At 39.2% G+C, this 16,241-nt stretch overlaps 1 protein-coding gene across 4 annotated transcripts in view; it reads left to right on the forward strand.

Moving 5' to 3' along the window:
• Positions 1 to 16,241, forward strand: part of plce1 (phospholipase C, epsilon 1) — a 64,572-nt gene that overhangs the window by 1,263 nt on the left and 47,068 nt on the right. For 3 of the 4 annotated variants that reach the window (XM_053864802.1, XM_053864799.1, XM_053864801.1), the window contains exons 2-5: positions 9,062 to 9,121; positions 9,521 to 10,124; positions 10,567 to 10,947; positions 11,050 to 11,256. In XM_053864802.1, coding sequence (XP_053720777.1) covers positions 9,552 to 10,124; positions 10,567 to 10,947; positions 11,050 to 11,256 — 1,161 coding nt within the window. In that variant the 5' untranslated portion in view covers positions 9,062 to 9,121; positions 9,521 to 9,551. Of the gene's footprint in view, positions 1 to 44; positions 96 to 9,061; positions 9,122 to 9,520; positions 10,125 to 10,566; positions 10,948 to 11,049; positions 11,257 to 16,241 lie in introns of all 4 variants that reach the window. The other variant, XM_053864800.1, reaches the window with a different exon arrangement.

Consider the following 16,241-nt stretch of genomic DNA (forward strand, 5'->3'; position numbering starts at 1 on the left):
ATGAAGTTTTTGACAATTTTGTGAAATTTGTGTTTGTCTTGCAGGGAAACTTGTGACCGTCACCCATGTGCAAACTGAACTTTATGTTTGATAGTGTGAGTACTCGGTATCATAGAGTACTCTTGCAAGTTCTTGCATACTACAGGTTTTGGAAAAACTAGTATCAATGCATCTTTACTTCTTGAAAGTATGTAACTTTGATAGATATTCCTCTAGTTATACATAATGCTCCTGTTTCTTAATCATATTATTGAACTACTATGCTTGAGATTCTCAAAATACAGTATTTAAGACTTGCATAATGCAGTCTCTGTAATATATAGTTCAAAGCAATAGAAATGAACTGCCGATGACACAACATTGAAATGAAGTGAACCCCTTGATCCTTTAAATCATCTTTTTTTCTCTGGCCGTTACACTCTGCTCATTCATTACACATGAAAATGTATTGGCCCAAATCTCGAATCAGCCGTCTTCTTTCTCTGGACAAACTCTCTCACAATCCCTCTCTCATTCTCTCACTATACACTTTCCACTGATGTGTTTTTCTGCTCTGTGATCAAAACCATATGCTCTGCTAACTGCTCACATGAAAGCTCTGTTCAGGTCGCAGCAGTTTTCTCAGCAGAACTGTCATCTTCTCACTTTGATCGTATAAATGGGGAAACCTGTTTTTTTAATGTTAAAATGGGACAATTGACAGATTTTGTTTCCTTTACAACATATATAAAATTCCTTCATGAGGTTACTGCTGCCCACCGGTATAACACGCTGAGAGTGGGAGGTGAGTGACCCCGTGGCCAGGTCCATCACATTTAACATTTAAATTTTGACTTTGACAAGTTGCACATTTCGGTGGAAAACATTTGTTTTTTTGCAAATCACAGTAGCCATGGAAAAAGTGTCAGTTCCATAACAAGGTCTTTAACCCTATTCCTCTTATTCCCCCTATATTTTTATTCCATGATATTGAACAAATATTATACAACAATATATATGACAAAACTGTGATGAATCAACACATTTTACATTCATTACATTATTATTTATGCCCTTCACCCCATGGGTCTTTAACCTCCAAGAGGTTGTCCTGCAGATGTCTCAACAGCGTCACCCGATTGTGGCCACATTACAGCTTTCTTTTGTTCACCCCACCAACAGGGGAATCCCTTTCTCCCTGACCTGCTTCTTATGCCTCTGGAATGCTAAAGATCCGGTGGCTGAGTCTGTAGAGTTTTGAAGGCTTAGCAGGAAACGTTCAGCCAACATGGGCAAATTGAGTCCTCAGCATTGCTTTGTTTTAGTGAAGTAAAAATCAAAATGTTTCAGGTGATGAAAAGTTCAGCTTTATCACTGCATGGACCTTTACTCTTTCATGCTGGGGTCCGTGCAAATCACATGCTGACCATGAGTCATAGTTTGGATGAGTTGAGAAGTAATCCCTCATGAATGAACATTAGAGAAGAAAAACCTTTTATGTGCCAGTGAAGTTCCCATGGTGAAGGCATAATAATGATTTGGGCAACGGTTTCAAAAACTTTCCCCTCTCTGTGAGCATTACTAATTGGACTACAGAACTTTTTTGAAAGCTATAAAGTTTTTTGTGTATAAAGTATTTTTTATAATGAACGATCTGCCCAAATAGGTAGGGCTGGACGATTATGGCAAAAATAATAATCGCAATTATTTTGATTCACATCATAATCACGATTATTCAAATGATTATTGAACAATAAACTACAAGAAAACAATGTGTAGCATATAAATAATAATTTAACAGTTATATTTAACCTTCATCATGTAGGTTAAACGTTTCTCTCTCGAAACACCAGTCTGTATGCTGAGCAGACAGTTGGCTTGAATGCATAGATTTTTATGTGGTTCTGTTGTAATATGTGATTTCACATTCCAAGCTTTTTGTTTTACTCATTTTCACGAGAGAACAAGTCACTCCTTCGATTATAAAACGTCCATATTTGCGCGCTCTTCCTACGTGTCTGCAGCGTGATGAATGATGAGGAGCGCTTGATTTTATCACCCCTGTCTTGGGTTGAGCGCGAGCGATTGTTCTTATGCGATTACCCACTTCCAAATTGGTTTTCGAAACATCTCCGTCAAGCAGCTCGCACTGCTGCTGTGACTCAGAAGGCTGGATGAGCGTCTGCTCCTCGGAGGTTCTTACGCTGTATACCGAGTCGGTAGCTAACACTGGCTAATATTAGCGTCCCCCGCACCGTGTAAACATAGGCTCGAGCTCTCTCGCTGACAGGCAGAGCTTGGCAACTTTCACGCAGATGAGGCGCAGTAGGTGCAGCGTTTTGGGTACATAACCGTAACCTATAAAAATGTGATTAATTGACCAGCCCTAGACGATGGCTTACGATTCAATACTGTGGCGATATTTGGCAAACGATAACAATCACGATCTGCGATATCTGCGATATCTGCGATCTGATGTATTGCAAGAAGTTCCATCAACAATATATCATGATTATATGTTTCGGAAACTGAAAAAATACCATTAAAAATAAAAACTTCACATGATGATGCATTTATTCAATGCACAAAGAAAATTGAGCTTGAAAAAAAAGTTAATTTGCATAGTGCCTCACTGCCTATAGTCAAAGTGCAAGTTAAACACAAGTTAAAGTGCATGAAAATTAATAACATGATTCAGGTGAGTAGCAATGGTTCTCTCATCTAGTCTTGAGTCCATGAATTGCAATCAACTCTCGTGCTCCACACAGTTCAAAGAACATATAACAGCTACAAAATGTTTCACATTTTCCAGAAGCCAAGATGCCATCCGCTTAATTTTACCCTGATAACAATTTTGGGCTCGAAAGGGTGAGATCACAGTGGGAAAAAAACAGAAAGTTTGGTCATTTATTTTGTTTGTTTGGGCTCTCAGTGCTTTTCATTTGTTGAAGTCCATCTGTTAAACTTTGATCATGATGTAAACGTGCTGTGTTATTAACTGCAACACTTGTTCCCATGACAAAAACATTGGTTTGCAATTGTTCCCATTTGATCAATGGAGGGAGAGGCAAGGACTCCGATCCAGGAGTCCTTATAGCGTGGATAACAGCCACCAAACTTCCAAAAAACACCTTGACGCAGTCACTTGACACGGTGTGTTCACTGCAGTTTTGACCAGAGAGTTAGAATAAATAAGAGTCAAAGCAGCTGTGCTGCTGTTATGTATGTCACTTGCATTAGCAAGGCTAACGCTGAAGTAGCCCACATCTCTTCACTCATCGAGGCTTGATTTTGAATTTGAGGTTTTTCGCGTTTGCAACATGCTTTATCCAAATAATGAATAAAATCATGTGTACTCGGGTTAGTTTATGTACATCAAGGCAACTAACAGGAAGATGTTGATCATCTAACAATATATGCAATATCAATTTTTTTTTTTTTCTTTCCTCCCCTAGTCAACATTTGTTACTATTGTTGTGTAGTCGGCCACTACACAACAATGGCCACTACGGTATATACTGTAGCAGTGGGGACCTCTGTATTGACCAGGGATGTATTTCTGACAGCTTTGCTTTTTTGTAGCTGCTCCCTGGTCGCATGCTATTTCCAGTGACACCGTCAAGGGAGTAATCTCTTGTATTGAATTCTATTGTATTGAAGTTTTTTTGCTTCTCCTTTGAGAAAATAAACTTACTTAAGCTAATGGTCGAACTATAAAACTATTTTCAACCAGCACATGTGCAGTCAGTGCGTCTGCCATTGTTTGTCCGGAGCACATGTCTGAGTCATTTGCAAAGATAGTTTGCTGCTCCTTATTATGAAAGATTTTGTGTTAATGTTTGCAATACGGTTAACAGTTGCTGCTTACTGATCGAAGTCTGCTCTATGTTTGCTTGCTTCAAAAGCAGAGCAAGCAAATAGTTAATTTAACAGTTTAGAAATGGTATTCTGTGATAGAAATCAGTTTCCTATATCATTGTCCATTTTAATTATTCATAACAGCATAAGGCTTTTTCTGGAGGAACGTCATCGTTCTCGTCCTCTATAATGACATCATTGATACATAAGTCCCTGTTCTCTCATGAAGTAATAAAGCCTTTTGTCGGGGTTGTTGTTTGATTTTTCTCACACAATATGTCTTAAATGGGAGACGTCAAATGGAGTAGAAGTAGTTTTGCGGGTTTTGTGGTCAGTGCACTTGTCTATCTGGGTGACCTGTTTTAATGTTCTTCATAGTGGACCCCTGTCAGTGGAGCCCGGGGCCTGCCCTTATTCTGGGCCAGAATAACATGGACGAGTTGATCAGGCTGGGTTTTATAGAAGGTGGTCTCGATCATTTTATAGTGTTGCTTTGAAAGCTGCGAAAAAAGGATGTAAGTTTTTCATGATTATTAACTTTGATGATATGTACTTGGGTTTAAGAAGTGCATTTATCAGTTCCTATTTTCCAGTTGAAGTGTGTTAAACTTAGCAGTTCAATTCCTAGCATGTGTTGTCAGGTTTAAATAACTTGCTCCCTGTTCTAACTATACCACTGTGATGCTGGTGTCCTGGCTGACCTGTCTGCTACAGACACCCTACCTTTTGGCAAATTGTATGTATGTATTTTCCTAAGTCCTAATTATAAGAATCAGTCAAGAATTCTCTTCAGTAAATTTCCACATTTCCGCGCCAGTTTAGATAATGCCATGACTTGAATCTGCTTTGAGGGCAAGTGGAAAATTTATTTTGGAATGATTCACTAATGTAAATCAGCAGGTAGAAACATGTCACAGACAGTCTCGCTGTGCCAAAATCTGTCAGGTCTTGTTTGACCTGTTAGATTGCAGTCGCACTCTTCCTATGATCTTATCAAATACCCTCTGAAACAGAGACAATTTATGCTTCATTGTTAAAATGGGGGACAGTGGCCAGATTAAATCATCAGAATGACTATGCGCAGTATGCAACTTTTTTTTAACATTCGTTCTGTTTCAGAATATACATTTTTCTGGTTTTCTAATGTGAGCATGCACTGTGTCTCACTACTGCAGTAGCGAGACCGCAAGTGCAGGTAAGCATGATGTGTTCCTCAAGGCATGTGACTGCCACCGCCCTGGGACAAGAAGCCAAGTCACTATCCAAAGACAAAAGATCCAGAGAAGCTGCTCCCTGTATGAAAAGTAATCACATTGTGATTAACTTGTAGGGTGAAAAAATGCGACGTCATTTGTTAAATTACTGAAAGCCAGCCTATGTTGTTTGTATTAATCCGCTGTTGTATGAACAGCAACTTACTGTATTGCAAGTTTGAGCTTTGACTCCATTGTTCTTCGGACCTATCTAATCTGCCATCGTGGAATTTAACCTGGCACAGTTTTCTGCCCTTATTTATAAAACTGAATTGACACCACTCACAGTAGATAAGCTTGAGAAGTTAAGAAGTGACTCCAGGAATCTGTTGGTGGGACTAAAATGGAAGTTTATTGTGTAATTTTACCAGCCTTGGTGGCTCATCAATTTTTTTAGACCTCTGCCTATCAATGACTGGAATTTCATGCAATCTGTTATGGATGTATTTCAATCTATGTTTATTACATTCTTTATTTATTTATTACATTTGTTCTTTATTATTTGAAGAAAGCTTCGTGAGTCTGTGTGTGTTGTTTGGGTGTTGTAACATAACTGCAACATTCCCTGCAAAATAACCCGGACCTGCAGACTAAGTTCACAGTGTTCAATGATATTTGAAATCTTTCAGATGCAATTTAATTGTATAGGAAAGATTACTGTAGGACAATAGGTAAACAAATGTGTGGAAATGACTGACTTTACGGGGGGGAAGCATGTGGTTCTTGATTCTTTTTCTAGTTTTTTGAAGGAAGTAATGTCAGAATGCACCAATCCACATTTTTTCAATCCGAACCCAATGCCTGAATTTTGATATAACTTTTCATTGGCTGATTTTGAAATAAGCCAGTGCGAGTACCGATACTTGTATGCGGACATCCCTATTACTAATGGACAAAAATGATACTTAATTGATCCAAATAATGTAATTCCCTGTAAAAATTTAAATTTCAGTAGAGGTACAATGATCGATGATGTCATCATGATTGGCCGAGCAAATATAAGCAGATTTTTTTTTGTAATGATGTATTTTTTTATATTAATAAGATGCTATTTATAGTTATACTTGACGCGAAATGTTCTAATGTTATTACTCTTTCACATCACAATGCAAAAACGACACAATAAAGCAGACATTTCTCTGGAAAATCAAACTACTTGTTGTGAAGCTGCAGATTTGGCCATGCATGTGCACCCACGGATTCAGACACAGCAATAAAACATTGAAACACTTGACCTCAAATCACCCTGCCAAATTTGAGTGCTAGCAAGAGGCTAACAGACGAAAGCTAACCAAAGCTAGGCGAAACCATTGCTAATGGAGTTGATTGTTTTGGTTGAGCAGCCACATTCTTTTGTTGAGGTCCTAATAGCACACCTGGACCTCAGATACACATTCCCTGGACATGTAGTCCATGAAAAGAGGAGCAGTTTGTCAGGAGATATGGCAACATTCCGCTATTTAACAACTGGTGAGTGAAGTTTACATTGTGAGTGTGATGTTCATTGTTCAATGAAAAGTAAATGAAACATTTGATTTTCAGTACTTTGCCCTTTTTATTGTGTATTTTTTTACCTTAAAAGTTACAATGTTTTCTATACTTTGTTGTTCAGCAATATCGTTAGTAGTTTCGTGTAATAAATAAAAAAAAAAAAAGTGACTTTTGTGTATAATTCAGAAAAATCAGTGTTGGCCTGTTGGGACTTAAAAAAAAAAAAGCCATCGGCCAAAAAAAAGGGCCATCAGTGTACCCTAATTTTAAGGTCTGTGCACTTCATGCAACAGAATGTTGCTCATCACTGGAACACTTTTCCACCCTGCTGCCTGAGCATGAGTATAGAAAGATATTTACAAAGACCTTTATAGCAGCATTTATTTAAAAGAAACAAAAACGTGTGGAAAGAGTAAATGAAAGACACAGAGCTTAAGTCAGACAAAAACTTGTCTGTTGTAATGACATTTAATGACTTGTGCAACACATTCTCACTCCCAAGGCGTCAAATTAAGACTATATTCAAGTGGACCTCTGCGTTCAATGCTGGCCCACTGTTAGCCTTCCTTGCATGTTGACGTTGAAATTATTTGCATCTATGTTATTAAATCCAGCTTGATCAGCGTTTTTTCTGACGTCTTAACAGAGCTCTCTGATGGCGTAAGCTCTTAATCGCTTGAACAATTTAGCCTCTGCTTTTTACTGACAGGTGTTCTTATGCTTTGCTATGAGTTTTTTTTTTCAATCATGGGCTGTGCCTGGGTCAATTATCACCGACTGGAGACTGCAGTGCTCCTCACTAAATGTTGCTGTGACTGGCCCACATACCACCACTGCTTGCTCTTAGCCAGGGAGCTGTTTGGCCTTGCCCACAGTTCCTTTGGACTGGATTGATTGTGTGCTGCGTGTTGACCTGTTTTTGCTGCCTCCACTACTGCATTGGCCTTAGATCTATTGTGTCTTTTTTTTGTTTATTCAATATTCTTTTACTTATGGGGGTCTTTTATTCCAGTGGGGAGTCCAGCCCATCTCATTGTACAAATAACTTTAAAAATTAGCGCAATTTTGAAAGGAACACAGTGTACCTGATTTGACTTTAGAAGCCAAAATAATAGCACTACAATTCATGCCACGCTTCATAAAAGGCACGTCTTAGTGTGTAGTCAAGAGGAACTACGCGTGTTTCACTGTGTGATCATGAATGGACTGCTTGTATCCTTCATTTGCTCTGGTGATGTTTATTTTGTGTGGGGGTAACACTTGGCTCTGAAAAAAAGTCTGTGGACACCCAGCACATACACACTTGTGTGTCAATGTGAGTCTGTGTTTAGAGACAGTGAAATAGGGAGGACAAAAAAATGGCAGGAGTGCCTGAATTTATACAAAGTCAATGAGCTAACTGCTTGGCTGTCTGCTCTTCACTATTTATCCCCCCCCCACACACACATTGGGTGAATGTGTAACAAGGAGGACTGGTCCTCCCCTCTGACTCACTCCCACATTCTAACCACAGCTACATCAAGACATGGAGTTTAAGGATGCATCCTTTTCATAATCAAAGTAACCAAAGTTGCAAAATTGTGTTGGGTAGCATCATCATTTCAATAAGCCAAGCTGCAAATCTTAAGCCTGGCACAATTCCTGCTTGGCGACACCCGAACCTCATGTTCATCAACATTTGTGGGCATGTTTCTATCAAAGTTATAGAATAAATTGAGTTTGAGAACCATCCCCCTGTTGCAGAGAGCAAATTTGACTGACTCAGTGTGAAGAAGAATATTCACACTCTGACGATGATTGTACAGTGAGACAGAAAGTCTCGCACAGACATCTGCACATAGTGACGGCGTGTCTGTTTGCCATCAGTCCCCACACAGCACATACTGGTGCTTTGCCATGTCCTGGGAACATGGTGGAGACATGGTAAAAAAGGCTGTGTAATTCACTATGGCTGCTTTCCGTTGACATTTGCAAATTTACTTCCATCCCAAACCCAGGGTCATACTGAAGCTGTTCATACCTTCATCTTTAACATTTTGTACTACAACTCTTGAAAATGATATTAAAGTGGAATATTTACATGAAAAAACTTTGGCACCGGTAGGGTTATTTACTCTGCACCATAATCATTTTAGAATCACTATATATGTGACAGGGTTAATTATTCTTTCCAATATTAATTAATAGTTTTATCAAAAAAAATTGATATGCCAAAATCATGACTTCAGCACTGTGACGTCGCCATATAGATACAAAGAGAACCCTTCATGTTTGTGCTCCATGATGTACTTTGCTTCGCACGAAATTATGAAAACATTACAAAATTATTTATATAATTCCAACAAATTCAGTGTGCGATATCCATATCCAGACTTTTAACTTAACATTATTATTTCTTTACTACTGACGTTTTCTCTTCGACAGGCTAAATACCTAAAATTTTCTCTGTTTGTCTTATGTCCTTGTCTCTTGTGTTTCAGTTTCAGGTCCTGTCAGTGGATAACTATGCCAGTGATACTTTCTACCACGGACAGGAGCGAGTGCGTATAAACATGCATGCCCCTTGAGCTGCAACTTTTTTGCAACTTTCTCTCGATGTCCACTGTGTTTTTATTGTTAATCACAAGTACAGCTGCATAAGCTTCTGTTTCCTCAAAACACACAACCTTCAGTCTTCTTCCAGTTCCATACTGAAGAGCAATGTTTATTCGGTCTAAAAAATAGACAGGCAAACTCATCTAAAGGAAAATATATAAGCTTAATCTGTGAATTACACACACTGTAAAAAGAATATGTACAAAAACATTTTTGTTTTCGGTATGGATCTAGTACTCAAAAGCTGTCACTCTAATTGAATGTCTCTCATTGTTTGATTGCTGGTTTCTACTGACAAGTTTCACTTCTCAATACAAATGCAAGGCTTTTTTTTAACCTTTCAGTCCCAGTGAGAGAAGATAAGACACAGAAAACATGACATCTGAAAAAAATCAAAAGATGGTCAAGACTGTTGCTGTGTCTCAGCATACTTCACCGCCATCATCCGGACTTAGGACCAGCAGAGAAGCAAGACGCTCCAATGACAGCCAGGAAACACAGAAATTCTCTGAGCAGTTGTGGCAATCGAAACAGCGAAGCAGCCCCTCGCTTCTATTCTATAGGAAGCTAACTTGTGATCACGACGAAGGGACATTTTTGGACAAAGATTATGAGTGTTTGGCATTTTGCCCAGAGAGAGAGCCTCACCAAGAGCATTTTCTTGATAAAAATATCAAGACAACCTTTGAGAAATGCCCTCCAAGTGATACCACAGAGTGTCTGGGCCAACTGGAAACTATCGATACAATCAGAAAGAAAAATGAATACTTGCACAACAGCACCAGCATTAATGAGCATGCTAATAGCACCAAGAACTGTTGTCCCAAGTCCACTCAAAGCCCCTGCAATAGTCCTGATTACAGTTCTCAAGTCATCTATACGTCTCGACCAAACCAGCATCACGCCCGTCGCAGCAGCATGCCTGTGTCTGTGATGGCTTTCTACAAGGTAATGTATAAGGATGCTCTGAGTTAAGCGAAGGGAACTGTTTCTAGTATGATTTGCTACTCATGTGAAACTTCAATAATTGACTTGAGCCTTTGTTTTCACAATACATTTTTTCAGCTATTATGCTGTATTATTGGCTATTTGATACATCAACAGTAGTAGCATGGTCACACTGCCACAGTAAACAAGGCAATAAGTGATTTAGAGTGAAGGTTGATCATGGATATGGTGACTTTCACCACCTCATTTCTGATACTTTGTCTCACGGATACTACTGCACAGCACTTCACTCGGATCGTTCAACAAGCCATGGAGAAGACACTGTCATGTAACATCACCAGCAACACGTACTACATGTTTAGATAAAAAAATATTAATAAATGGCAATTTGAAAATGTTATGATCGGACCAACTATTCTCGTTCTCTTTTCTTTAATCATAGACCTCAACGTACCTCTTAACGTCTTCCAGTGAGCCCAACTCTTTAACATCATCTCCTTGTAATTCTCCACAACTGGAAAGCCAAAGGAAGCACCGAAGTGGACACAGGCTCAAAGATGGTTACTCAAGTTTGGAGAGGCTCAACAGAAAGCCAAGAGTGAAGAAGTGCTCCTTGGAAAGTTTCTTCCTGAGACGGACTTCTCTGGAGACCATGGCAACCACCAGGAGGCATGAGGAGCGAGGGACACCTGAAGTGAGCCCAGCCTTCAGCAGCTCTGACGGGGAGGAAGAGGACTCTTCGCTGGATGACATAGATTTTGCGAGAAACCGGAAAGAACGTTCCACTGTTTTGGTCAGGCGCTTCTTCAAGAACAACAAAAAGGTATTCTCAAAGTTGAAGTTAAATCTGGATGTATCTCAAGTCTAGAGTATCTGGCTTTCACTGTTGCAACACATTAACACTGTGGATATGTCTCTTTCAAAGGTGACCAAGTCTGTTTGTACTGGAACTCAAGCGATCGTCAGGACTCTTCCAACTGGGCGCATCTCGGTAGATCTATGGAAGGATGTTGTCTGCCAGGGGAAGTGGACACCAGACAGACATGATCTTTGGCCATTCTTTAGAGGTGGCATTGAAGAACTCACAGCCTGCCAGTTGATGCTTCACTACGTTGGTCTTAGACTGCAAAAGGTAGGCTGTTGATTTTTGCTATTCTGTATCAAGATCTTACACTTAAAGAATACATTTAAATTATTCATGTTGCACAACAAAACAAGTTCGCCTTGCAGCAAGAAGGTTGCGGTTTCGATGCGTGTGGCTTTTCTCCTGCTTCTCTGCTTTCCTTCCTCAGCCCAAAGACATGCTCGATAGGTTAATTGCACACTCTGAAATTGCCCCTAGGTGTGCATGTGTGTGTGATTGGTGTGTGTGTGTGTGCCCTGTGACGGACTGGCGACCTGTCTAGGGTGTACTCCCGCCTTTCGCCCAATGACTGCTGGGATAGGCTCCAACACTCACCACAACCCTGAACAGGACTATACGGTGGTTAGTTGATGATGATGTATGTATGTATGCATGCCATAGCTGTACCTACTGCTGTCTCATGTATGGTTTTTGTTGAAGAGTAGTCACTGGGAATAATGTCCAAACCTCAGCTCCCACTGTCGTGCCAATAAAAGTGTTGTATTTGGCCCTTTTAGTGACTTAAAACATATTGAGCCTAACTGTGTGATGTCTTCAGTTCTTCAGCCTGAAGGGTAAATGATGCTCCATGCAGTGTGTGGGTCTACAAAAGAAAAATAATTTAAAAAACAATTTCACGAGTTCCATAATGAACTTGAGACATTTTTTTTCTCCTTGGTTTCTCTTGGATTTTTCCCTGGCATGAGTATCTTTTTCCTGAACATGATTGTGATCATCCCAAAGATTCTGAATGTGCGTCTTAAAATGACAAAGCATTTGATATTCTGATAGCCCTCTTTTATCCTCCTTAACTTGCTCGAAGCATGCCAGAGCTATTGAAGCAACTTTATGACTTGATTACTGGCTCAGTAAGGGGAAAAGGAATTGTGTTTTCCATTGTTTGGATAGAGCTGTGCTGCCAGTTACACGGTAGGTAATGAATATGCTGTATGAGAAATATGTTAAGGGTCACAAACACAGACACACACTGACACTCATACACATTCACTCTTTGTTCAGGTCCCTGCTGTGTAAGATTGATTTATTTTCTGTTAGACCTGCAGCATGTATTACTGACAGACTTAATAGTTGAACCTGGGGGACGCGTACAACTGTGTGAGCGCACATGTGAAAATTTACTCGGCATGAAAGCATTAAGACTAGCCATGGAAATTTGAGATTGAGTGAGTAAGACATTGAAAAGACCTAAGGAAATGGAATCTGAGCGCAGGATATTACTGTGTTATATTTCAGTTTCCAGCCAGACGGAGAGAGAGACACCAGATCAGTCAGTCTTTCGTTCAATAGATCACTTTCTGTCTGCTGTTCAACCCCCGTTTTTAGAAATGTCTAACTTTTGTAAGTGGACAGAAGTGGTTAAATTCCTGAGGGATAATTTGCTGTTGTTTTTGGTTATCTTATCCTTGCTCTTCCTGTCGAAAGTAAAAACATGTGAGGGCAGAGGCGCATCTGCGTCTTTTCAAACTTGGTAGCAAGTCATGTTATGTAGATTTTTTATTTTTTTCAATCAAGGTGGTCAACAGTCTCATAAATGAATTGAGGCATTTTCGATATGACACTCACTGTCTTGCAAATTTACTTTGGGATTTAAATTTCATAGGTGTGTTTTCCGATTTGCAATGTGCCGACATTCCTTGTCCTCATTGAGCTTAACATGTTACATGGACTCCTAGTTAAATTATTTTTTTCCTCAAATCATTTTTTTAGTCAGAAATGGAGGATAAAAAGCAGGGTAGGTTTGCATTTTTCAGAGTAAACTGAAAAATGCACTTTTACTTCACTTGTACTTCACTGTATTATATAAGTGAGTTAGTAAGTTATATAAGTAAGCATATATAAGTGATGAGCTTGTTTCCAAAAGCGTGGTAAATCCAGCAACTCTGTAAAATAAAGTTAAGTAAATGAGATAAATGAAAATGGCATTATGAACATATTCCATCTCACAGCAGACTTCCTTTGTTTGCTGCTGTTCATGTGTTAGTGCCGCCGAAGGATTTACCCTCTCATTTTCAATATTTGGAAACACAAAACTGACTTCAATGAATGAAATCAAATGAAATAGAATAATCTATTTCAGTTATCACATGATACGCTTAATAAAACATTTGCTGAATGTGAGACAGTTTTCCACACTTATTCAATGGCTGAAGGATACGGTTCATTTGTTTTGAAGAAATACTGCTTTTTATAGGAAACATCAAACAGGAAACCTTAAAGAAAATACATTGACTCATATCTCGAGGAGAGTACTTGTTCTCCCAGCAGGATTCCATTATAAAGGGTCAGAGGGTTGCAAAGCAACGCTCATATTGCTAGTCATACGTTTTTTTTTTTTACTTGCAGTAGGTGTAACAGCTCTCATCTGACCTCTACTGTGCTTGAGAACATTTTGAAGTCATCCATGCTCGTAGCATTTTCATCTTTTTGTACAGTTTTCATTTTCTTCAAAAAGTGTGCAGTTGCTTCCAAATGACAGGGCTATGACTTTTACACTAAGAGATGTGGGCACCACACTGATTATGAGACCACTCCTACATGGATCTGGTGGACTCAAGCATAAATACACACAAAGCTGCAACAACAGACCTCTGTCTAAGGTTTCTCACTTGCTGATGGGGCCCTCATGCCCCCAAACACTGTCACACACGCACACACACAAATACTGGATTGCATGCAGCAGTGTAGTTTCAGACTTGGCAGTGTGTTTTTATGAGTCCACTGTGGTTTTGCAAATACAGGCTGAGGTAAGTCCAGGCTTAGCTGTTTTAATAATGACCCCATTGAGATTGGGGGGATGCCAACACTTTCTTTATCGGAAGATCCCATTAACTTTACTTGAGTGGTGTAAGAGCAAACCCTGAGAAAACATAGAGCAGCACCACTAGTAAAAGAAGACTAAAAGCAATACAAATAACTTTGGGACTTCCTTCGACTTTGTTTTATATTATTTTCTTTGTCTTATTTCAAATTTCATCAAGTGGGATTCTTCCTTGTCAGGGAAGCACTCCAGACATACTCTTAACCCTAACCAACTTCTTGTTATTGTCCCAATAGTTTTATCTACCTCATATCTATAAATAAGAAATAATTATAATAACCAAGCAATGCTTTTTACATTGCACATAATGAGGTGAGATGAACGAGTATTAATCACAAGTAAAAAAACTATATTTTCAATTCATATTTTGTCTTAAGATTAGCAGTACTAAATAGTTATATCTCCACTGTGGTTGTCACCCGATTTATGGGACTCAAACACTTAAGTCCAGAAGATGCACTCCAGTCAAACAATTTGCCTTTCCTCTTTACACGCTATTTTCAATTGCCATTTTGACATTCACGTTGTCCTACTTCGAATACTTTCTCGCCCATTGACGTGCAATTAAAAAAAAATTCAAAACACTTGCTTACAGCTGTTATTTCAACAACTGGAACCTCCTCAGGCACTGGCTAAAATAGACAAGTCAATAATCCACTTCTCATTGAGCCCTTGTCTGTGTAGACATCCTCTCGCTGAAAGAAAAAAACACGTTGTACATATTGGGGAAAAAAGAATTATAAATCAGAAACAACTTCATTCCTACCTCCGCAGTCTTTTTTAAATGTCAGGGAAGTTGGAGAATACGGAAGTGTTTCATTACTGTTTGCATGAGGAGCAGTAAAATCCATGCACTTGCCCAGCTGTTATGGAGATCAAACTCTCTTTTCCCAAAAGCCATTACAGTTTTACTTTGTGGACCTTCCAAATTATACCCCTACGGACTCCTTTCATTTGCCTTACCTGATGTTGGGCTGAGTGGTAAGTCACCACACACATCCACCCATGTCCACATACTTAAAGCCATGAAAAGCCAACACACTTAGTGGGAGTAAGACTGTCACTGTTTTACTATTTCAGGAGGGTTTTAGTGGTCCATTGGGAGTTGGGAGTCTCTACCAGGAATTTTTGTGTCTTTTTTTCTCAAGGCCTCTTCAGTATTTTCACACAGAGTGTTAAAAATGAACAATATCTATAATGGGAAATATTCTCCTGTGCTTTTCCCAAGAAAAGTCTAATGACACAAGCACAATAGTTAGAAGGAAACAATCTGGTGACATTGTCAGACGTTCTTCTGTGTTCTTTCAAAACTTCTGTTTCCATTTTGGGCCATGGATTGAATCCATTCTTTATGGTTGAGTTAGTGTTCAACATGTACTAAATGACCAATTCATTTGCAACTATCAGCTACACCTGATTAACCCATTGTCACATTTTATCTCCAGGGTGGCCACACCTTAAGATGCCTGAAAGAGGCACGAAAATATTCCTAAGATCTTGGCCCTAAAATGAAAACACATCTTTGCCAAATCATGACAATTCTGTTGCCTAAGTATTACCGTAGACTTCTTAACACTGACGTGAAGATTAAACTGGCTGTAAGTAATCAGTTCTGACGTCGTCTATTGTTGAGATATTGTTGTTAAATATTGACCTGGTTGTCAGATGATAAGGCATTCTTCATTTAGAAGGTTGTATAAAACTCATTCTTGTTTACTTTGTTGTTAATCCTACTGCAGCTCAATCCGTTTTTACTATTTTGGACAGTTAATCATTCTGCACACAAAGCCACCCATGTCTCGGCTAAACCGCTGTGTTCTTTTTAAAGGCGGGGTTCTGAAATCTGTTCAACTACTATTTCGCAACAGATGTTTTCTTTTTTTAATTTTGGGTGGTTGGCCTGTTGCCACGGTTTATGATCATAATTCACTCTGAACTTTCTGAACATTTGACCTAAAAGTCTCATAAAACAAAGCAGTTTTTACTGTAGGACTTACTGGAACCCGCTGGTTGAGATTTGAGATTTCTGCTATTACTTAAAACGGTGTGGAGACTCAACTCACTGTGGTGGTGCAGCGGTAACTCTGTGCGTGTGAGGTACCTCTGTGCAAGCACTTCAGTAATATGAAGTTAGCAGTATGACGAGTGAGTGAAT

The sequence above is a fragment of the Synchiropus splendidus genome, chromosome 5, assembly GCF_027744825.2.
Source record: "Synchiropus splendidus isolate RoL2022-P1 chromosome 5, RoL_Sspl_1.0, whole genome shotgun sequence".
NCBI classification, from domain to species: Eukaryota; Metazoa; Chordata; class Actinopteri; order Syngnathiformes; family Callionymidae; genus Synchiropus; species Synchiropus splendidus.